Source organism: Mizuhopecten yessoensis, unplaced genomic scaffold, assembly GCF_002113885.1.
Source record: "Mizuhopecten yessoensis strain PY_sf001 unplaced genomic scaffold, ASM211388v2 scaffold10959, whole genome shotgun sequence".
In the NCBI taxonomy this organism is placed as follows: domain Eukaryota; kingdom Metazoa; phylum Mollusca; class Bivalvia; order Pectinida; family Pectinidae; genus Mizuhopecten; species Mizuhopecten yessoensis.
In genome coordinates, this window is record NW_018408807.1 from 136,470 (window position 1) to 162,393 (window position 25,924).

The 25,924-nt window shown below is 35.2% G+C and overlaps 1 protein-coding gene across 2 annotated transcripts in view; it reads right to left on the reverse strand.

Moving 5' to 3' along the window:
• Positions 1-25,924, reverse strand: part of LOC110464095 (tetraspanin-18-like) — an 83,807-nt gene that overhangs the window by 26,586 nt on the left and 31,297 nt on the right. The window contains exons 3-4 of one of the 2 annotated variants that reach the window (XM_021519144.1): positions 15,566-15,706; positions 1,537-1,710 (exon numbers count right to left, since the gene is read on the reverse strand). In XM_021519144.1, the coding sequence (XP_021374819.1) occupies positions 1,537-1,710; positions 15,566-15,706 (315 nt within the window). Of the gene's footprint in view, positions 1-1,536; positions 1,711-9,865; positions 10,717-15,565; positions 15,707-25,924 lie in introns of those variants that run through there. The other variant, XM_021519145.1, reaches the window with a different exon arrangement.

A 25,924-nucleotide genomic window follows, 5' to 3' on the forward strand; every position in this document is an offset into this window, starting at 1 on the left:
TCAAATGCCTTTCTGACAGAAAAATCAATCAAAATGGAAGGAATATAATTTGAGATATTTCTGTTGTTCAGGCGTAATATAATAACACCATTGCTCTTTGATAATGGACGTCATCATGAAATACGCGACAAAGCATGTTAGATAACAACCATAGTTAAATAGGTGGCATTTAACTCGTGGGGTCGGACAAATCGATCAAAACTAGACACGCGAACTGTAACGGTAGTGACTATTTTTTTTAATTCACAAATGACCTGTTTCTGACCTTTGCTGTTACATCGATATTTGCATATGTTTTTATTGCCACTGACATGCATGTTGTTAATATTGTGCCCGAGAAACAGATCTTTATCTTGTAAACTACATCTACCTCGCTGGAACAGATACGGCAGTAGATCACGAGTGTACCGTACTTATAAGTATAATTTATAAAATGGACCTGTCAAACAATGGTAAACGAGTTAAAAATATAGATGTGTCAGTTTTTATTTAAGTGTGGTCGGTATATATTCCAGTGTATTATTGATTATAAAATAACCAGCAAAAATTAAAATATATATCCCGTTCGAAATAGCTATACTGCTCATCCGGAACCGCTACAGTGCCGACCATTATGTTGGTACCAGAACCGTTATTTTGCTCTCCCGTGACGCCATTCATAACTTTATATTCGTTATGTATTCTTTATATAATGTCGCTTGATGTTAATTTCAAAAACCCATTGGTGCGATTATCAGAAACAAAAGTTCAGGTGAGTTTTAGGACGACCGTTATTAATGTGAGCCTGAATATCATACAATATGCATTTGTCCGATGTATTGAGTAATTATCCCATGTGTGTTGGATATGAGACTGTTGCCTATCCTTGACACACAATAAACACCTTGCCTGTCTCGAGTAAACAAATGTTGTATCTCACACTCATTTGGGGTCAATAACTACAAAGCTCAACTTTCACCTACAAATGTAGGTCATGCTGTACCCCGTCAAATCTAAACAACGATGCTTGATTCAATATATGCTTTTGTATAATAACAATTAGAAGTGTTTGGGGGTTTGTTCTGCAACTGGCTTGGTTCACTGTGATCGGTAGAAAGGGTTAACTGATTGTCACAAACAAAGAAGGGTGACTTTTCGGTTCAATAAAAGTGAGGACCAGTTAAACTGATGTTATCAAGTTAAAATGGTTACTTTCTAACAGTCTTTAAGCTTAAGACATAGGCCAGGAGTTTTGAAACTATGGTGTAAAAATCGTGACATTTGAACAATAATGAAGATGCATGCGGTAGATTTTTTGACATACATGGACAGAACATTGAAACTAATGACACTTTAACAAATTAACTGACCATTTATATAGACGTTTGAAAACAAATTTGAAAAAGTCATGTTTCGTAAATCTATAATCGTGACGAGTTGACTTTGGAACAGAACAGAAAGTAAAAAAACATAAATATGTCTATATTATATCTTAGGCATTAAGTCAGTAGGTCACGGCTATGATATAGGACTCGGAAGCTACTATACGTCACCTACCAGAAGGAATACGTTGTAGCAGTGTAATATTCCGGTGAGGTAGGAAACACAGTTCCGGGTCGGCTCCCTTTTCAGACGGATCTTCTGATGCCTCTGTTGCTCCATGTACCCTCTATGACTGTGGTTGTTATGGTAATGGTTCGAGGATTTTTTAGACGTGCCTCGACTCAGGGGCTGGAACCGAAAATGAAATATATATGGTTAGCCACAGTTATTCTAAAAGGTTACTTCAAATCACTTAATTCCCGCGAGATATACACTCCTCGTTCGTTATCATAATTCCCTAGCTTTTATGGTGATCTTAAACTCCAATCCTCTGCGAACAAATATTTAAAAAAAAAAACGACCTTGAACATGTTTATTCAATAAAAAGACTATATCTAAGAATCATGTGTATGGTACATGGTTATTGCTGCTCATCCTCTTCATGTGTTAACATAAAAACATTTCTTTAACCCTATATTATGTAAAGGGAGGTTACTCCCTGGAATTTGTTGTGAAAGTTACGATATTCGACCTATTTGTTTACATCCTCCGACACATACCTTCTATTACAGAAGTTCGTCAGAAATGTCTATCTCCCATGATAATCACAACTGTACACAACCACTATATTGTACACACACAAAATATTTACACACACACAAAATATTAAGATCCGAAAATTCGTCAGCTTGGTTAAACTGGAAAAGTTTATGTACCACAACAGAATCACCAGAAAAAAACATATACGACACTATGAGCACACGTAAAAAACGTCGAAGTCCTCGTCCACCTCTGTAGCATGTACTCCAATGGCTAGAAATGTTACCCGTTTCTTTTAGGCCGTATCTAAAACAGCTCTTATGTCAATCATTATAAGTGGCTCAAAACGATTCCGAGGCATCGATCTAATAAGGACATACTAAATGGTGGTAACGGTGATTACAATGGTCAAAACTGACCAGAGTGGTCAGTCTAATGTTGATCTCAAAGAAAAACATACTTGACACATGTGTCTACTACAACTAGTCCGTATTACAATGTGTGCATTCACTACAGTCCAACTACAGCGCTAGTGAGCGTTCATGCCTAAACACTTAAAATTGTCGTACTAATAACAAACGGCCTTATTGAATTTGTTAACACTTTGACATTCATGAATGTCGTGAGCAATTTGAAGTTTAAAAAAAAGGTTTAGCTGAATAGATTAAAATGATTAAACTGCTAAATGATGAAACTTAATATACCTCGGTGTTTAAAAAATCTCGGTCCACATTCAGCCGAAATATTCATATTCAAATTTCAAAAGAAAACATCATGATAAATGCAGGATAAGTGGAATATTACTGCGTAAATACGTTGAAATAACACTAATTTAGAACGACAAATTGTTCACTATATAACATACCTATGTCGTAATTTAGATCCCATATATAGCGTTCGGGCAGAAGAGGACACAAACACCCGACTAGACGTCGAGACAAATGGCCATACTGATGCATTACAAGATCATCAATTGTCTTTAGAGAACATGTGACATAAAACAAACCAGAACCCACACAAACGGAATTGCAAATTAACAAACCGGAAGTGCTGCCGGAATGTCACTGAAGACATAGGAGTAGGTGTCTTCAGTGTCGTCCATTGTTTCCGACACAAAGCGGAGGACGATTTAAAGGGAGCAGCCGTTGGAACTGATCCGAGAACACAGAATGTCCTACAGTGGTCCTGTAGGCAACAATACAGCCCGGATACCGTATATCGCTAGACCAGTGAAGGCAGGAGTATCAGTACGTTTGTCTGAAACAATTGTCGCTTAATTATGTTAAAAAGACCAAATCCAGCCTTACAAACGCTAAAACGATACGCTTCAGTATCAAAAGGTCAATTACGTACAGTATACAAGTTTGGAGGACGATAGTATCTCGGTTACGGTCGCTAATTGTCCGCGCCATGTTAACAGAACGCTAATATTTGGTAGCTTGGAAAGTTAAGGGAAGTCGTCTTCTCCGAGTACGCACATTTAGCGAAATAATACAAAAGGTAAATACTGACTTGTCTAAATATTTGTTGTGTAGATCAGTTTTAATGAAAACAACATAGTGGCAAGAAATACCAGGGGCAAACTAGTCTGAATCACACACTTTATAGCGTGCTTAGTGTATGTGTTTTCGCATTAATATTTTCCTGTTGTCGCCTAGTTTTTCGAACTCTCGTGTTAGTGACTCCCGTTAAGTTTTGGTCAGTATTGGGGAACTGTTATGGAACTCCATAAATGATATACGCCTATCTCGTTAAATGTAACCTTATAATACATTGTAAGCAGAACGTTGTGTCCAGTAAAATTCATTAAATGTAGATAATATATGTGGCGCAGTGGATACCGCACTCGAGTTTCACAAAGACGGCCAGGGTTCGATTCCCGGACCGGGAGTGAAAAGGTATAGGGGTCACATGCCCAACCACGTGGTGTTTTCCCGGGTACTCCGGTTTCCTCTATTATTATGGCCCCTCACACTCGGGCTAACAAGAGTAATTAACATAGCTTGTTCATTTATTTTTATAAAATAGATAAAATAAATATTTAGATACAAACATTATTTTTCTTTTAATATTGCTCTACCGCGATCGAAAGTAAGAGATTTTTAGCTTGTACCCTTTATGTGATCTCGTGCAGAAAGGGTCATAGGGGTCATTGCACCTACTGATAAGTTACAAAGCCTTACATATCTACACATCACAACGTGTCTATGAAGTGCTATATAAGTATGGACAATAGTTCTGTCAGATATTCAGAGTGACATGTTCTGTTCTCAAGGATACGCCACACTACTCGTCAGCACGCGAGGTCAGTGGTGTCGATGACCTTTTGTTAAAACGTTTGCTAATATATTGTAGCTATATGTAGAAATTCTTAACGGGGTTGCCATTTCATGTGAAATTGATGAACAAGACTCGAGGTATTCACTTAAAGCAAGCCCTTGGTGTACTGGATATCTAAAAAACAAAGGGATTGTGGAAACAGATTTCAACAACAGAGAAATGAAGAAAATCCTTCACATATATCAGAGATGTGGATACAAAAATGTCAGAAACCAAACATAGATGACAACCCCCAACACAAAATAGAAAGAAATGGCAACAACTTTGAAAATCAGACAACTGGCAGCATTTCTAACAAATAAGAGAAAAGTGGCAACAAATATCACAATTCAGAGAAATAGGACAGCGATGTAAAATACATCAATGAGTATTCTATTATAAGATTCCGGGGTTATCTGTCTAACATATAGGTCAAACGGAAATAGGAGAGAAATGGAAGCAATCTTACAACTCAGAGAGAAGTAGAAAACAGCTTAAAATCCTTGAAAAAAGGCAATAAACTTCACAAGCCATAGAGAATCGAAGACAACCCTTCTCACGAATCGGAGAGAACAACCCGAACATTTACAAATCACAGTTAAGAGAATTCTATGACGTGCACGGTTATCTATTTGACAGAAAGGTCGAAAGAAAATCAAAGAGGAGTGACAACCACTCTCGTAAATCAGAGAGGTAATATCAATCTTTATACATCAGTGATGTGGCAAAATTCACACACAAATCAGAACGAGGTTGCAAAAACCCTCACAAGGGAAGTTGTAATGTTTTGAAGTGGCAACAACTCTCACAAACATTTTACCAATGGGAGGGGCATCAAAACAGCCTCATCGATTAGAGAAAATTGGCAACAACCAACACAAGTCAGAGAAGTGGAAACAACCATCGCAAATAAGAAAAAAGTGACAACATTCTTAACAAACCGCAGAAAAACTGACTGACTGATCAGGAAAACCTTGCGACAACCCTCATATATAAATTTGGTAACAAACCACATATATAAATGTGGTAACAAACCTCATATATAAATGGGGCAACAAACCTCATATATAAATGTGGTAACAAACCTCATATATAAATGGGGCAACAAACCTCATATATAAATGTGGTAACAAACCTCATATATAAATGGGGCAACAAACCTCATATATAAATGTGGTAACAAACCTCATATATAAATGGGGCAACAAACCTCATATATAAATGTGGCAACAAACCTCATATATAAATGGGGCAACAAACCTCATATATAAATGTGGTAACAAACCTCATATATAAATGGGGCAACAAACCTCATATATAAATGTGGTAACAAACCTCATATATAAATGGGGCAACAAACCTCATATATAAATGTGGTAACAAACCTCATATATAAATGGGGCAACAAACCTCATATATAAATGTGGTAACAAACCTCATATATAAATGGGGCAACAAACCTCATATATAAATGTGGTAACAAACCTCATATATAAATGGGGCAACAAACCTCATATATAAATGTGGTAACAAACCTCATATATAAATGGGGCAACAAACCTCATATATAAATGTGGTAACAAACCTCATATATAAATGGGGCAACAAACCTCATATATAAATGTGGTAACAAACCTCATATATAAATGGGGCAACAAACCTCATATATAAATGTGGTAACAAACCTCATATATAAATGGGGCAACAAACCTCATATATAAATGTGGTAACAAACCTCATATATAAATGGGGCAACAAACCTCATATATAAATGTGGTAACAAACCTCATATATAAATGGGGCAACAAACCTCATATATAAATGTGGTAACAAACCTCATATATAAATGGGGCAACAAACCTCATATATAAATGTGGTAACAAACCTCATATATAAATGGGGCAACAAACCTCATATATAAATGTGGTAACAAACCTCATATATAAATGGGGCAACAAACCTCATATATAAATGTGGCAACAAACCTCATATATAAATGTGGTAACAAACCTCATATATAAATGGGGCAACAAACCTCATATATAAATGTGGTAACAAACCTCATATATAAATGGGGCAACAAACCTCATATATAAATGTGGCAACAAACCTCATATATAAATGTGGTAACAAACCTCATATATAAATGGGGCAACAAACCTCATATATAAATGTGGCAACAAACCTCATATATAAATGTGGTAACAAACCTCATATATAAATGGGGCAACAAACCTCATATATAAATGTGGCAACAAACCTCATATATAAATGTGGTAACAAACCTCATATATAAATGGGGCAACAAACCTCATATATAAATGTGGCAACAAACCTCATATATAAATGTGGTAACAAACCTCATATATAAATGGGGCAACAAACCTCATATATAAATGTGGTAACAAACCTCATATATAAATGGGGCAACAAACCTCATATATAAATGTGGCAACAAACCTCATATATAAATGTGGTAACAAACCTCATATATAAATGGGGCAACAAACCTCATATATAAATGTGGCAACAAACCTCATATATAAATGTGGTAACAAACCTCATATATAAATGGGGCAACAAACCTCATATATAAATGTGGCAACAAACCTCATATATAAATGTGGTAACAAACCTCATATATAAATGGGGCAACAAACCTCATATATAAATGTGGCAACAAACCTCATATATAAATGTGGTAACAAACCTCATATATAAATGGGGCAACAAACCTCATATATAAATGGGGCAACAAATCTCATATATAAATGTGGCAACAAACCTCATATATAAATGTGGTAACAAACCTCATATATAAATGGGGCAACAAACCTCATATATAAATGGGGCAACAAATCTCATATATAAATGGGGCAACAAACCTCATATATAAATGGGGCAACAAATCTCATATATAAATGTGGTAACAAACCTCATATATAAATGTGGCAACAAACCTCATATATAAATGGGGCAACAAATCTCATATATAAATGTGGTAACAAACCTCATATATAAATGTGGCAACAAACCTCATATATAAATGGGGCAACAAATCTCATATATAAATGTGGTAACAAACCTCATATATAAATGTGGCAACAAACCTCATATATAAATGGGGCAACAAATCTCATATATAAATGTGGTAACAAACCTCATATATAAATGTGGCAACAAACCTCATATATAAATGGGGCAACAAATCTCATATATAAATGTGGTAACAAACCTCATATATAAATGTGGCAACAAACCTCATATATAAATGGGGCAACAAATCTCATATATAAATGTGGTAACAAACCTCATATATAAATGTGGCAACAAACCTCATATATAAATGGGGCAACAAATCTCATATATAAATGTGGTAACAAACCTCATATATAAATGTGGCAACAAACCTCATATATAAATGGGGCAACAAATCTCATATATAAATGTGGTAACAAACCTCATATATAAATGGGGCAACAAATCTCATATATAAATGTGGTAACAAACCTCATATATAAATGTGGCAACAAACCTCATATATAAATGGGGCAACAAATCTCATATATAAATGTGGTAACAAACCTCATATATAAATGTGGCAACAAACCTCATATATAAATGGGGCAACAAATCTCATATATAAATGTGGTAACAAACCTCATATATAAATGTGGCAACAAACCTCATATATAAATGGGGCAACAAATCTCATATATAAATGTGGTAACAAACCTCATATATAAATGTGGCAACAAACCTCATATATAAATGGGGCAACAAATCTCATATATAAATGTGGTAACAAACCTCATATATAAATGTGGCAACAAACCTCATATATAAATGGGGCAACAAATCTCATATATAAATGTGGTAACAAACCTCATATATAAATGTGGCAACAAACCTCATATATAAATGGGGCAACAAATCTCATATATAAATGTGGTAACAAACCTCATATATAAATGTGGTAACAAACCTCATATATAAATGGGGCAACAAATCTCATATATAAATGTGGTAACAAACCTCATATATAAATGTGGTAACAAATCTCATATATAAATGGGGCAACAAATCTCATATATAAATGTGGTAACAAACCTCATATATAAATTTGGCAACAAACCTCATATATAAATGCGGCAACAAATCTCGTATATAAATGTGGTAACAAACCTCATATATAAATGAGGCAACAAACCTCATATATAAATGTGGTAACAAACCTCAAATATAAATGAGGTAACAAACCTCATATATAAATTTGGCAACAAACTTCATATATAAATGCGGCAACAAATCTCGTATATAAATGTGGTAACAAACCTCATATATAAATGTGGCAACAAACCTCATATATAAATTTGGCAACAAACTTCATATATAAATGCGGCAACAAATCTCGGATATAAATGTGGTAACAAACCTCATTTATAAATGTGGTAACAAACCTCATATATAAAGGGGGCAACAAATCTCATATATAAATGAGGTAACAAACCTCATATATAAATGCGGCAACAAATCTCGGATATAAATGTGGTAACAAACCTCATTTATAAATGTGGTAACAAACCTCATATATAAATGTGGCAACAAATCTCATATATAAATGGGGCAACAAACCTCATATATAAATGTGGTAACAAATCTTATATATAAATGTGGTAACAAACCTCAAATATAAATGAGGTAACAAACCTCATATATAAATTTGGCAACAAACCTCATATATAAATGCGGCAACAAATCTCGTATATAAATGTGGTAACAAACCTCATTTATAAATGTGGTAACAAACCTCATATATAAATGGGGCAACAAACCTCATATTCAAAATCGTTCGCATATACTTGTATGATACCATCAGATTTTAACCAATGGACAACAACATTACTGAACAATATATATACTTATCAAAATTAAATCCATCTTGTATCTGCTATCTGTTCCGATATACGGTTATAGATTGATTTATTGTTGAGAACTGCTAGATTCGATAGGAGAATACTGTTTACCATACATACATACCCATAGATTTCAATGGGCAAGTCCACGTTGTCCAGAAACTCCTCAAACAATGTTTATAATATGGTAGTATTGATTTTATATTTTAAATTAAATTAACATTGTGTACACAGCAAGTATACAGATATGTTGTAAATAGACGTAAAAATGTAATAAACTTTGACCTTTATCAGCAGTCCAAAACTATAAAAAAAAAAAAACATGTTTTTTAAAACAAAGCAATATATCTCTACAACATTTTAGTATATAAAACCACGGACTTTGATATCTTTATCGGTAATGAATAACGAACCAAAAACGATTATTTCTAAAAAAAAAAGCAGAGCCTTTTATCCTGTGTGAATTGTAATTTTAAGAGAGATGTACAGGTGAATAAGTAACATCATGTTGTTTACGATGTTCTACAGGGAATCATTGTGAAGATTGTTAAAAGGAATAAAAAGGGTACCTCTTTTTTCGTTTCATCAGCCAGTCCAGGAAGTCGGTATAATCCGGATTTTGTAAACATGGTAAAATTTATAAAACTGGAATAATTCACAAAGAACCTCCAATTACCAAAGCCCAATTAACAAAGCCAAGCGCGTGACCAGGCGAACTGTATAAAGGTTAACATATGTTAAGTCATAATGAATGAGTGGCCGGGACGTCGTCACACAAAAGTATACTTATAAATAACACTCCTTTCTTAAAGTGTTCTTTTCCGGAATTTGTACACCAGCCGACTCACGTCTTAGTTATTTGAGGTACCACATACAGACTCATGTTTATATAAGTAATCCACTTCACAAACATAAATGATGATATTTGTAATAATAACACTTTTCCACACGTCACACTTTTCCTTATTTGGTCCTAAAATGTGATCAACCACTCAAAGTTCTCCCGAGTCGATAACTGGACGTGGTGGCGGATGTGGCCTCCGAATTCAATTTCCCTCTAATGTCACTTGTTCCTCGTTTGATCAAGTGTAAAGTTGGTGTCCTCTTTTGCTGTACCGGTAAATACTGCCGCATGTTTCCACTGGCTGCATCAGCTGAACAACATTCGTTCTTAGTACGGAATGATTGGACGTAGCGGAGATGGGTACAAGCAAAGCTATTGAAAAAGATCGATACCAAAAGCGGCCTCGATAGATTTCTGTTTTTAATACGGCAACGTTCTCTCCTGATAAAGCCCTGCCACGATAATGAATTGTCGCCTGTTATCGGTCTCAAATCTACCAGACAACTATTACGTCAAATTGCCCCGAGGTGCTTCTACCTGGACCAAAGGTACGGCCAGGTGTGAATAGGTAACATGCCGGAGGTAGTAGCGTCATCTGACCGTTTCATGAGTACTTGTTACCAGGCGAAATGTTGGAGTAAGTCGTGGACGTTCACGGTAACTCATAGGTAAACACATGTACACCCATCCATTGTGACTAGGGCCGACACCCGTTAAGGTGTGTCGGGGAGACGGGCGTACATTTGGCTGTGTGGAGAAACGCTTGGAACTTTGACATCGGTAAACAAAAATATTTAAAAGGATATTATTTTTCTATTCTAACGAAACAACCAAAATTACAAGCCATATCATATTTTCGTTTCAAATTATATTTTTAAGTATTTTTTTAAAGAGAAAGCTACAAGGCACGGGCTGTGATGAACATTTGAATAGCAGAAAGTTGTGAATAGTGATTAGACTATCACTGGTTCCGTTTACATGGAGAAGGAAAACTCACATGATCCGGGATACACCGATAGTTTATTACTTAATACATTACGGAACTCAGCTTTGTTAAATTATCATACATGTACTTTGAACTAGACTGTTAGTGGTTATTCTAAGGATTACTCTCTCTCNCCCCCCCCCCCCCCCTCTCTCTCTCTCTCCCTCCCCTCTCATCCCTCTCTCCCATCACCCCTTCTCTCTCCCACCCTCTCTCTCCCCTCTCTCGGTCTCTCTTCACTACCTCTCTGTATATCTCTCTTAATTAAAACCGATGTAAATATATATGTATTATGCTACCTTGAAAATTTGTATTAATATATTGTAGGGAAAGGGCTTAATATAAGTTGTTAAACTTGTGCCCAACTCCCTTTGTATAGAAATTACAATAAAATATGTTTCAAACAAAACAAAAATTAAACCACCGAAAACAATCATTAGAAAATTAAAGTGAAAATGTCCTTGAGAAGTGCACAGTATCTGGTCAGTTATTTTAAGGTTTATTCAACCAAAAGAATAAATAATCTACCACGGACTAGCTTTACTGCACTATACAGACAGGGTTCACGTGACTTGTTTTTTTCTACCATATTTTCTATAGCATTATTCTTCGAAATAGAACCTGATCGTAACCTAGCGGAAAGAAATTATTCTAAGGGAAGTAATCCAGTGTAGATTCCTACCTAAAATTGAAACTTTAAATCCCAGATCAGAGACGTCCCTGCCCAGATGTCGCTCAAAGTCCTCTGAACTTACATGTGCATAGTCTAGAAACCTGATATAATCTCCATAACTTTTATGGTTCTGATGGAATTCTTTTAAACGAACCTTTGTTAAACATTTAACCGTTGGCATAACGACGGAATTAGATCTTATTCCGTGGCGTAATAGATTTATCTGTGTGACAATCCCCAGTGTTAACCTCATACCCTATGACATGCTATACATGTACAAATGATACACAAAGCTCCGGTAGTATCACTGTTATAAGACTCTGTTTAATCCCCAGTGTTAACCTCATACCCTATGACATGCTATACATGTACAAATGATACACAAAGCTCCGGTAGTATCACTGTTATAAGACTCTGTTTAATCCCCAGTGTTAACCTCATACCCTATGACATGCTATACATGTACAAATGATACACAAAGCTCCGGTAGTATCACTGTTATAAGACTCTGTTTGTGGACACTAGGACACTGTGCTACACTAGGACACTGTGCTACACTAGACTAATTTAATTCTCTATCGTCTGTTCTGCCCCTTGTGGTTTATAATTAGAGAAGAAGAATTAAGTTATAAGATAATGCTATTTACGGATATTGACTTAAAAAACAATGTCATTTTGTACCGATTAATTCTACGTTTTCAGATGGAATATTGCTTGATACGAGATGTTCTTATGATATAGTTACATACTCGTTAAAATCTTTTTATTCGACATAATTATATACTGTAAGTACACTGAAAGCGAGTAATAACCAAAAGCGATTCAAATGACGTTTGTTCCGTGCAAACAAATATGAAATTGTAGAGTCTATCCAATTTTAAAGGCATACTTCCAATAATGTTACAGTATATAAGATACATGTAGTCGCGCATCGCTTCTACATGTTATTCAACAGGCGAGGAGAACTCGAAGACCTCTTTGGTCAAAGAAATGTTTATTGGAAAGTTGATAATCAAAATCAAATCAAATCAAAAGTTTTATTTAACGTCGGTATGGTTAAAGCAGTACAACATTAGCTCTATTGAGCTATTAAAACCGAAGCATAAAATGACATGCACAGTTACACAATAAATATTTGGCAAAACAAATTAAAAGATGAGCACTATCTAATAGAGAGGTGACATAAGTAGAGGTAAGCTTTAGCTAAAAACTGGTTGTTAAAACTGTATTGTGAGCCTATGTGTTTTGTCTGCATGTGTTGCATTTGCATTTCCCATACCAGCTGTTTATTAGTGTCTTAAATTGTGTTAGTGTAGTTGTTGTTCTGAAGTGGTCTGGTAGGGCATTCCATATTTTAGTTGCTTCAGATTGAAATGAGTGTTTACCATACTTTGTAGTCCTAAAATGTGGTATATCTGCTGTGTTGTGATATCTGAATGTATATGTTTTTTTCTGTGATGTTGATAAGGTCGTGTAGGTATGTTGGTGTCTGTTTATTTGTGATTTTAAATACTTCTTTTGCAAAATTTCCGAGTCGTCTGATTTTGAGTGATGGTAATTTTGAGCGGGCAAGTAAATTTTCATATGTATTTTCGCGTTCATCGTAAATAAATTTTAAAGCCCTTTCTTGGATTTTTTTCCCATTTTTTTGTGCGTTTGTCTCACCGCAAAAGTGCCATGTAAGTGGACAGAAATGGTAGACTGATGACGCATACATTTGTCCCGACGTAGGCCAACTAAGCCCTTAATACCAGGTGGGATAAGTGATGATCTATCACTCGATACAGCCAAATGTAATTTTGTGTAAATTTCTACAGGAAAAAGACCTAGAATATTTCGATTGAGACCGTTTGTGACAATGTGTCATGTGACTAATCAGCACACAAATCGGACTCTCTAACCCCCTCTTCACCCTCTCTCTCTCCTCCCCCTCTCACCATCCCCTATCTCTCTATCTTCCTTTATCTACATGTGCATGTTTATATTTGTGCGCATGCGTGTGGTTCGGTGCGTGAATTTGTGGGTGTATGCATGTCACTGATTAATTAATTTATAATACATAGCTTATCTACGTAGTTCTGCTATCATGAAATTTTGTTAATAAATATTATTGTACAGGGAAAGGGTTTGATATAAGTTGTAAAACTTGTGCCCAATTCCATTGCTATGTAAAAAAAAGCAATAAATATGTTTAAATAACAAAAAAAATGGAAAGTGACACCGATGCATGCTGGGATATGGTGGAAACAGACAGAAATGGCGGGGACGTAAATAAATGATTGAGACAGACAGACAGCAATATTTTCCTATTAGTATTATAGCATTTCCAGAGTAAATGATTTGTTATATTTATAATCTTACACTTTACTGCTTTGAAAAAGTGCTTCCTTTGTGGCAGGGGAAACGCCAAAGGAATAAAGCTCCGTCACTAACGTTATTTTCTTGATGTGAATAATAATCCCATCAGACTGGATATGTACCAGTACAGGCCCACAGAACTGATAAAATCCATGTGACATACTTTGCTGTTTGTTCATTAGTACATGTACATACTGAAAGTTTACATCTAATTGGCAATACATTTCGCTTTAATTGCGGTGTAACACATTCAATGATTGATAAACTCATGCGAAATATCTCTCAATGACAATGTGAAAATCATCATAAAATAGAAGGTATAAAGCGGTAAAGATGTCAAATAAAAACACAACGAAATTAAATCGTATGCAAAACTGCCAAAACATTGGGCAGCGAAAATAACAGTATACGCGTAATGTATGCTAGTTATCTAAGCTTGTTGCATTATATAATTGTAAAACAACATTGTATTATTTCTGAGACCCGCTCGTATCTTAGTTAGCACCGATATCGCTGATAAGAAGTAACGTACAGTATATATATATATAGTACGAATGTTATCTACTCACTCAACAACACAGAGAGTCATATTTCAATGTAGGATCAGGTAATCGTGTGTAAGGGAGAACATAATGGCTCTTAATGAGGACAAATTGTGGCGATAATCTGCTACTAAATGTCCTTGTAAATGGCTTATACACTCACTGCACGTACTTATAGAGGACGAATACTGGGCAATATATCACTGGGAATGCAATCTAGAAAACAAAGAGTTATGATAATGACATAAAAGTTTTTAAACGACTTTGCGTTACATATAGAATTTATGACACCAGATTGAAAGTTTTTGCTCCTGTAATATTTAAAAGGATGTCATAATTTTTTAAGGTTTAACTCCTCATGAAACTTCAAAATATTAAATGTAAAAAAAATCTGTTTAATTTTTTTTCTTCAAAATCTAACTCAATCTCATGATTGGTTAAAAACTGAAATCGTGTTCTGTATCTCTTTATTTGTAACTGGATATGTGAACGTCACACTTGTTCATCAACCTCCATTAAAAATTGTTAGTTGAAATAACGAGATTTTAACAAACGGGTAACGTAATTAAAATGATATCCAATGGAATATGATTCTACAGTCTCTAACCATTAACAACAGCTACAAAACATATCTATTTCACTTTATCAATGGTAATTTTGACATGGTTGATTATGTGAGGAAATATTTAAAAAAAAAAATGCATGCATTTGCAAAACTCGGATAATATTCATCTGATAATGCCGAGTTACGTATACCAAAGGAGATAATTCTGATAGAGGTGACAGGTATACGCACTATGTGTAAGGTAGTATACCACAGTAGACTGGTATCTTGAGTATAAGTGTTAATAAACATTGTATACGTACGCGTGCTCCATTGCCCATGATTTCCATTTCTGAGTGGAGCGCATGTCTCAGACTTCGTGACGTATCATTGAAGCGGTTTCGGTGTTGTTCGCGGTAGTAAGGCGGTTCGTCCATTGGTTGTTTAGAGGCGGTGCTTTCACCCTGTCAAATAGAAACATTACATAAAACTCACAAACGACATTTTAAACTTCTCTTTTCCTTATCAAAGATATCTGAAAATAAATCTCGTTGTTTCGATAAATCACGTCTACTTCCGGTTCGCTCCAATATGGTAAAATCGTCGAACCCATTACCTCTTGGTAGAAAAACGTTCGCTCGTTCTGGTTGTTACCCAATTAGGGTTAGTTTAATATATGAATACAGTATTATACAAGAGGCCCAAGGGCCTTAGCGGTCACCTGAGTTATATTATAGGTACTGGTAGCTTTATTTTATTGTTTAGATGTGATGTGGAAATCAGCATGTAAACTAAGTGAAATACAATACTTGTCAGGTCATCAAAGGATAGGAATTTTAAAATATTGGTTAATGTTCCCTTTGGGGCCCCGCCCTAGCCCCTGGGGATGGGGCAGGAATTCCAACTTTACAACGTAATACCCTCATCCACCAAAGATGGTTCTGACCTAGTTTGAATAATTTTCTGCTGAAAAAGGATAAAATATACCCAAAAGTGTTATTTCCCTATATAAACTATAGTAAACTTTACCCCCTCCCACAGGGAGAAGGGATGGCCCGGGGGTCCTGAAATTTACAACTGAAATACAGCCCCTGATGATCTTTCCATCCATGCAGAGAAAATGACTGTAGTACCATTGAGTCTGGAGAAGAAGATTTTTGAAATATTGGTTAATTTTCCCTTTGGGGCCCACCCTGGCCCCTAGGGTTGGGGTAGGAATTCGAATTTTACATTTTAATACCATTTTACTCTTAGGATAATTCTCACCAAGTAAGAATAATTTCCTACGGAAAATTGTCAAAATATACCCAAAAGTGTTGTTTCCCTATATAAACTATAGTAAACTTTACCCCCTCCCCAAGGGAGAACGAAAAGCTCGAGGGTCCTTAAATTTACAATTTAAATAGAGACCCTGATGATCTTTCCATCCATGCAGAGAAAATGTCTGTAGTATCTCTGAGTCTGGAGGAGAAGATTTTTGAAATATTGGTTAATTTTCCCCTTGGGGCCTCACCCTGGCGCCAGGGATTGGAGTAGGAATCGCAATTTTACAATTCTGTAGCCTCATCTACCAATGATGATTCTGACAAGGTTTGAAAAAATTCCATCAACTGGTTCTTGAGAAAAAGTTGAAAATGTAAAAAGTTAACGCACGACGGACGACGACGAACGGAAAGTGATCGGAATAGGTCACTTGAGTAAAGCTCATGAGGTGACCTAAAATGTTATTGTCACAGCCGATGAACGATGTTTTAATTGTCATACTTAGGTGAAGTTTTGGCCGGGAAAGAAATGACGTCACAGTGATTTGTAAATGTATATTCAAGTCATTGTGACGTCATTACACAAAATAGGTTTTATCCTGGTCGAACACTAAAAGCATGGTTATAAAACTGAGAAGGACAGTTTTCACATAGAAATAAGCTTGATGAAAGAAAAGTGCCTGAAATCGTAATGGTTGCTTATCATTTTTATCTAACGTTACAAACCTATAGAAATAATACCATACCACAACTCCAACAACCCTCGTCTGTGTATTTATTAGTATTTTCGATATTTGTCAATGTTATGAGAAAGTATATATATATACATATATATCATGTATATGTGTTACACTGATGAGTCGCAAGACTCAAAGTTAATAAAGAACTTGAACTTGAACAACCAAAGTGGAGTATAAAATGGTCTAAGGTGGATGTTGCGGTATATGTGCTGTTGCAAAGCACGGTCCCACTACAAAACAGAACTCAATACATCTCCAGCACACACGCAGGCATACACAGATAGGGAGATGTTAGCCATGTGGCATAGGACTAGTAGTAAGCGCCTGATACGACAGCGATTTCCTCAAAATTGTATTGATTAATGTATATGCTGATTGTATTAATTGTATATCTATGTACTGTAAAGCGCTTAAGAGTAGCTAATGTTAGCTAGATAGGGAGCTATATCAAATGTGTATTATTATTATTATAACATGCAATATTTCCGTTTGTTATATTATCGTTCTTCTTCTCACGGATAAAACTGGACAAACAACAAGTTCCACATTGAGCAGATTACCGAACAACATGTTCCACATTGAGCAGACTACCAAACAACATGTTCCACATTGAGCAGACTACCAAACAACAAGTTCCACATTGAGCAGATTACCGAACAACATGTTCCACATTGAGCAGACTACCAAACAACATGCTTATGTTCTTTTTGTTTTAACAGAAAGAAGAAAGAAAAGAAAAAAGAAAGAAAGAAAATGCACTTTTCAGTCATAGCCCAGAAATGTTGAAATAACTTCTGGTCAATATTTATATTTACATTGTTTATTTATGGTTATCAGATATTTTGAATTGAAGTATTCTCGGAAACGGCGTTCCTGGAACTGTCTTACGCCATCTCAATGGTTGCTCTTACCATGGTCTAGTGTCCTGCGTGGCGGGAAGAAAAGCTTCAAAATGAAACTAATCCCATTGCGTTCCTAGCACTATCAATGATATTTTTCTTATTCAGCGGGAACGGACTTATAGGTCTGTATAACGCGTGGAAACAGTTACACCCTGATCACCAAGAGCAGACGAAGTGATATGGGTGTGACGTGCTTACTTTAATAGGTACTGATTAGTTAGATATAATTAGGACGCCCACAGTAATGTTTTATCATTCATAATTACATCGCAGATAGAGAAAATATTTCCTTTAATGAGTCTGATAATCGTTCTAGAAATACATTCTTTCTTCATAAAAATAACTTCCCTGAGAGATCTATCTTGAGAGGTCATATGCGTCCATCACGTGAGACGATCTCATACGACATCTCCATCTAAATAAACACTTGTTGCTTCAGCGATCATTTACGTCCAGAGTTCACCTAACATTCGATATAATAAGTCGGTATAAGGTCCAGTATCTATTGTAGATGTATATTGTCCAATCAGAATGGGTTTCTCTATTTACTGCATTCAAAGCTGCAGATTCACCGTTCATGCTGCTATTACGATGGATTTATATTTTTATTGTGATTATTGTATAGTAACAGTTTTATGAAGAATTTATATATATATCAAGATATTATGTTATTGTGTAAATCAAGTTTAGCGAACATGCTATTGATACAGTATATGGAATTATCAAACAAAATCCAATGCCAATGGTCGTAGGATTCATACAATTGATAATCCAGGCCTCGGCTTAATTTAAAGATTAAAAAGGCACTCATTAGGAATACGATTGTCAAGGATTAAGGAAAGTACATAATGAAGCCGACTTGTAATTGAAAAGTCAGCCTAACACTAAGGTCATGATGTCCAGAACTTTCGGACTTTGTACTTTGATATATGTATGTATATGTAAACAGTCACGTTCAACTTGTTCTTACATAACACGGTTAAACAAGAACATAGTGACATGGTCAGTTAATTATTATCCCGGGCTTATCACCAAAACAAGGGTACCGAACCGACCCTTGGTGACCAGGATCACATGATGCGAAATTCTGCATTTATTGGTCAAGCAGTAAGACAATTGACCATCACTATGGTGCTGAGTATAAAAAGGTTCGATCTCTCCCAAACAATCACTTTGGGAATGAAAATCTAAAGATTGCCTTGCTTTTATTTTAAGGTAAGAAATTAAGGTTATATTGAACAGTACACCTCTTAATTGTAAATGTAAAAGCGATAATATAGAAAAAGAATGTTTTATTTTGTATAAGGAATAATTATGAGTAAAAGTTAATTACTATATATTAATAAGAAAATGGTTAACAGTTGATTATGAAGTGCAAGATATAATTGATAATTTTTATTGTATATTGTATGTAGTAAGTATTAGTTTGTTTGTTAGTAAAATATTTAATTATGCAAATAAACTTTGGGAATGAAAATCTAAAGATCGCCTTGCTTTTATTTTAAGGAGGTCGGACTGGATAATTGAAACGCTACCTCTCACTTACGCCACTTGCGAGTTTATCATCTCACAGCCAGAACAGAAAGGAAACAAAATATCCTCATTATTCTAGTCTGATACTGCACTTAAAGCTTCATTTCTTTTTACATATTTGTAGCAAATACAACGCTATATTTACAAAACTTAGTAATTGGTAATTCCAAAATGGCGCGCAGACTTTTTCAAGCGTGACCTCATTACAATATGCCGCCAAATATTACGCGACTTAATCCCAAAGTTATATTTTGCCGTAATATTTGCGTCATTATACTGTGATATTGTGATAAAAAGAGAATTTAAAAGTGTCCGTTGTATGCCCTATATTTTCACTCATGCTTTACACTCGGAGTTCAGGTCTTCATATGATATGAACGTAACCAATTTGCCTTCGTCCAAGCAAACACATTTCATCAACACTTGTATTTCATCAACACTTGTATTTATCAACACTTGTATTTCATCAACACTTGTATTTCACATTCAAGATTTATAGTAATAGTAATGGGAATATTGATATTCCTAAATATTCGCAATAATGAAATGTATCGTCTGTGCAAACGATATTCCTAGAACAGCATAACGTCACAAAAGGCTTCTTACGATAGTCTCGTTATTTTTGCGAGGTGAGTGGTAAGTGCCAAAACGATACTTTTGCCTTCGCGTTCATAGCCCTATGAGCACAATATCTTCTGGTAGATCCTATGATAAATATAAATCTGAATTTTCTATTTCGACAGACTTGCTATATTTCAATTACCATACAAACAACTAGTTGTGATAAAACTATGGAATTATGTTCTGTAAGCTCTCCATTCAAACAGCCTTAAAGTGATATGTTCATTTTATGAGATAGCCTTGGGGAATACATCAAGTTATCCGCACGTATACCGCCGTTACCAACAGTTAGAACAATCGGCGTGGTTTGCAGGCCATCTCCACCAATTAATAATCTCACATGGCAGGTAAATTCGATAAAATTACGTGGTAATGTCCCATTAAGTATTCTGTTAAATCTGTGTGGCAGTAATTCACTATTACAGAACGACGGTTGTAGAGAGTGGGCTTCCTCCAGTTACAGATAGCTCTGCCTCGGACAAACTAATCAATGTATTCAAATTCGAAATAAAACGTTGATAAGTTATTTAATGAATTAACCGATATAACTTACAATCACGTGACTTATTTAAATTGAATTGAATTGGATCGATGCAGCATTCAAAAAAAGAGCAAATTACAAATAAAATGACTGCATGAGCGAAACATTGTGTGTGTTTTCACAGTAGATGGATGATCACCAATATTCCAAACCAAACCAATATCTCGTTGTTAGTGTGAGTAAAATTTCATCAAACACAATTTCTGATACATGCCGATGTATACCAATACAAACCGACATATGCCGATAGGTACCGTTATATCCCGATTGATACCAATGCATTACCACCTCTGCAGGGACTGTGTATAGAATACACCTGCTGTTACCCACTGCATGTTCGTTAGATGCGGCTAATATGGGAATCCACTGCGGAATTAGGAATTTGCATTTGTGGCCTCTACTTTGGGACATAAAAGAGACGAAAATAAATCTGCTGCACCCATTGCAATATTTGAGTACTTTGTATTTCTCTCTACTTATAGGTATCTTTTAATTTATAATTTTGGCTTTAATGTTGGACTAGGTGAGGAAAGCATGGGTTCTGTCCCCAGGACGGGACACACCAACTCCTTAAAAACGGTAGTTGTTTTTCTCTGCTTAACGTTCATGCTGTGCTGGTTGGTTTCGGCATTGTCAGTGAGGTAGCACTATAATGTCGGCATTGTCAGTGAGGTAGCACTATAATGTCGGCATTGTCAGTGAGGTAGCACTATAATGTCGGCATGGTCAGAGAGGTAGCACTATTATGTCGGCATTGTCAGTGAGGTAGCACTATAATGTCGGCATCAGATCCGCGCTATCGCAAGGAGGCACTAACACTTAACATACCCTGTCTCCAACACACATACACACAAGCAGGTTTTATTTGAGTCTGTTATATAGGTTTATCTTGATCAGCACATTAACTATCTATTGCAGAATTGGGACAGTTAGACGTTATCACGAATCTGTAGTTGTCAATGCTCTGAGCAGACTATGGCGAATCAGATTCCAACTACACTCTGAAGTAACACATTAAAGCGGTTCTCTGTTTCATGCCCTTTGACACAGAGATCAATTGGACGGCGCTGACGTTATGACACTACCTTACTGAAAAACAGAAAGTCAGGTTTATAGTGTGGTTTTACTGAAGAATCGAAAAGTTATAGTGCAAGCTGTCTGCAATGCCACAGCAGACCGTATAGTGCTATCTCACCGAAATATCACACCACATGTTGATCTTATAAAATTTTATAAGTAACGTTAAAGTACAAACCAGACTGCAACACGATCCAAGCAAATCTTATTATTTAAATATTAACTATATGGAAAGAATCCAGTAATCTCTAGACGCCATGCGGAGTTGATCATTCCGCATTTACATTATTGGCGCAACACACATCGGAAGTTGTCCTTCAATACAATTTGTGTTTATATAACACAATTAACAGGGAATGTTCAGATTATCTGGCAGACGACTCTGATAAGTCTGAGTGTATGGTAAACGAGTTTTTGCGCCATACTTCCTGTTGTCGTCTGCCTCAACTCCAAAAGATACATCAGTTGACAAAATTCTTTGTAGGAATAATGAAAATTGTTAAATATTGATTTTTGTACTGCATGTATTATTTAAAACTTTCGATAACTTTATTTGTATGTTATGACATTATGAATATTCAAACATTTAATTCTCTACTTATTTCGTGTCGTGGTGCTTTGTATATAAAATGTTGATTTTCATGACCTTTGAAAAAACTTTCCCTGAAAATTTAAGTACTATATGCGGTTGCTTACTAAAATGACATGACTAGAAAAGTACGGAAACTGTAGCCAGCAATGTCATTCGTTATTGGCATTGTTTCAATATACGGTTATACATCTTAAGAGTTTGTGTCTATAAATATATCTCTGTTAGTATGGTTGCATGAGTTTGATCTTAAAATAAATATTGGATGGGACCGGAGATTTTACAGCCGGCCATTTCTATATGTCCAGGGAATACAATCTTACAAAGGTTGTGTCAGTAGATTTGGTGTAATCTTATATTGGTTGTTGTGTCAGTAGATTTGGTAAAATCTTATATTGGTTGTTGTGTCAGTAGATTTGGTGTAATCTTATATTGGTTGTTGTGTCAGTAATTTGGTAAAATTCTTTAATGGTTGTGTCATAAGGTCTAGTGTTACATTTTTGTATCTTATAAAAAATGTTTCAGTAGATTTGTTGTAATCTTATAATGGTTGTGTCAGTAGGTTTGGTGTAATCTTTTAATGGTTGTGTCAGTAGATTTGGTGTAATCTTATATTGGTTGTTGTGTCAGTAGATTTAGTGTAATCTTATATTGGTTGTGTCAGTAGATTTGGTAAAATTCTTTAATGGTTGTGTCATAAGGTCTAGTGTTACATTTTTGTATCTTATAAAAAATGTTTCAGTAGATTTGGTGTAATCTTATAATGGCTGTGTAAGTAGGTTTGGTACAATCTTATAATGGTTGTGTCAGTAGGTTTGGTGTAATCTTTTAATGGTTGTGTCAGTAGATTTGGTGTAATCTTATAATGGTTGTGTCAGGAGATTTGGTGTAATCTTATAATGGGTGTGTGAGTAGGTTTGGTACAATCTTATATTGGTTGTGTCAGTAGATTTGGTGTAATCTTATAATGGTTGTGTAAGTAGGTCTAGTGTTATCTTATAAAAAATGTTTCAGTAGATTTGGTGTAATCTTATAATGGCTGTGTAAGTAGGTTTGGTACAATCTTATAATGGTTGTGTCAGTAAATTTGGTGTAATCTTATAATGGTTGTGTAAGTAGGTCTAGTGTTATCTTATAAAAAATGTTTCAGTAGATTTGGTGTAATCTTATCATGGCTGTGTAAGTAGGTTTGGTACAATCTTATAATGGTTGTGTCAGTAGGTTTAGTGTTATTTTATAATGGTTGTGTCAGGAGATTTGGAGTAGGTTTAGTACAATCTTATATTGGTTGTGTCAGTAGATTTGGTGTAATCTTATAATGGTTGTGTCAGTAGATTTTGTGTAATCTTATAATGGTTGTGTGAGGAGGTTTGGTACAATCTTATAATGGTTGTGTCAGTAGGTTTAGTGTTATTTTATAATGGTTGTGTCAGGAGATTTGGAGTAGGTTTAGTACAATCTTATATTGGTTGTGTCAGTAGATTTGGTGTAATTTTTATAATGGTTGTGTCAGTAGGTTTGGTACAATCTTATATTGGTTGTGTCAGTAGATTTGGTGTAATTTTTATAATGGTTGTGTCAGTAGGTTTGGTACAATCTTATATTGGTTGTGTCAGTAGATTTGGTGTAATTTTTATAATGGTTGTGTCAGTAGGTTTGGTACAATCTCATAATGGGTGTGTCAGTAGGTTTGGTGTAAATTTATAAATGTTGTGTCAGTAGATTTGGTACAATCTTACATTTGTTGTGTCAGAAAATTTGGTGTAATCTTATAATGGTTGTGTCAGTAGATTTTGTGTAATCTTAGAATGGTCGTGTGAGTAGGTTTGGTACAATCTTATAATGGTTGTGTCAGTAGATTTGGTGTTATCTTATAATGGTTGTGTCAGTAGATTTTGTGTAATCTTATAATGGTTGTGTGAGGAGGTTTGGTACAATCTTATAATGGTTGTGTCAGTAGGTTTGGTGTAATCTTTTAATGGTTGTGTCAGTAGCTTTGGTACAATCTTACATTTGTTGTGTCAGAAGGTTTGGTGTAATCTTATAATGGTTGTGTCAGTAGGTTTGGTGTAATCTTTTAATGGTTGTGTCAGTAGCTTTGGTACAATCTTACATTTGTTGTGTCAGAAGGTTTGGTGTAATCTTATAATGGTTGTGTCAGTAGATTTGGTGTTATCTTATAATGGTTGTGTCAGTAGATTTTGTGTAATCTTATAATGGTTGTAATGGTTGTGTCAGGAGATTTGGTGTAATCTTATAATGGGTGTGTGAGTAGGTTTGGTACAATCTTATATTGGTTGTTGTGTCAGTAGATTTGGTGTAATCTTATAATGGGTGTGTCAGTAGATTTTGTGTAATCTTATAATGGTTGTGTCAGTAGATTTGGTGTAATCTTATATTGGTTGTTGTGTCAGTAGATTTAGTGTAATCTTATATTGCTTGTGTCAGTAGATTTGGTAAAATTCTTTAATGGTTGTGTCATAAGGTCTAGTGGTACATTTTTGTATCTTATAAAAAATGTTTCAGTAGATTTGGTGTAATCTTATAATGATTGTGTCAGGTTTGGTGTAATCTTATTATGGTTGTGTCAGGAGATTTGGTGTAATCTTAAAATGGTTGTGTGAGTAGGTTTGGTACAATCTTATAATGGTTGTGTCAGTAAATTTGGTGTAATCTTATAATGGTTGTGTAAGTAGGTCTAGTGTTATCTTATAATGGCTGTGTCAGTAGATTTTGTGTAATCTTATAATGGTTGTGTGAGTAGGTTTGGTACAATCTTATATTGGTTGTGTCAGTAGATTTGGTGTAATTTTATGATGGTTGTGTCAGGAGGTTTAGTACAATCTTATATTGGTTGTGTCAGTAGATTTGGTGTAATTTTTATAATGGTTGTGTCAGTAGATTTGGTGTAATTTTATGATGGTTGTGTCAGTAGGGTTAGTACAATCTTATATTGGTTGTGTCAGTAGATTTGGTGTAATTTTATGATGGTTGTGTCAGTAGGGTTAGTACAATCTTATATTGGTTGTGTCAGTAGATTTGGTGTAATTTTTATAATGGCTGTGTTAGTAGATTTGGTGTAATTGTTATAATGGTTGTGTCAGTAGGTTTGGTACAATCTCATAATGGTTGTGTCAGTAGGTTTGGTGTAAATTTATAAATGTTGTGTCAGTAGATTTGGTGTAATCTTATAATGATTGTGTCAGGTTTGGTGTAATCTTATTATGGTTGTGTCAGGAGATTTGGTGTAATCTTCAAATGGTTGTGTGAGTAGGTTTGGTACAATCTTATATTGGTTGTTGTGTCAGTAGATTTGGTGTAATCTTATAATGGTTGTGTCAGTAGATTTTGTGTAATCTTATAATGGTTGTGTGAGTAGGTTTGGTACAATCTTATAATGGTTGTGTCAGTAGATTT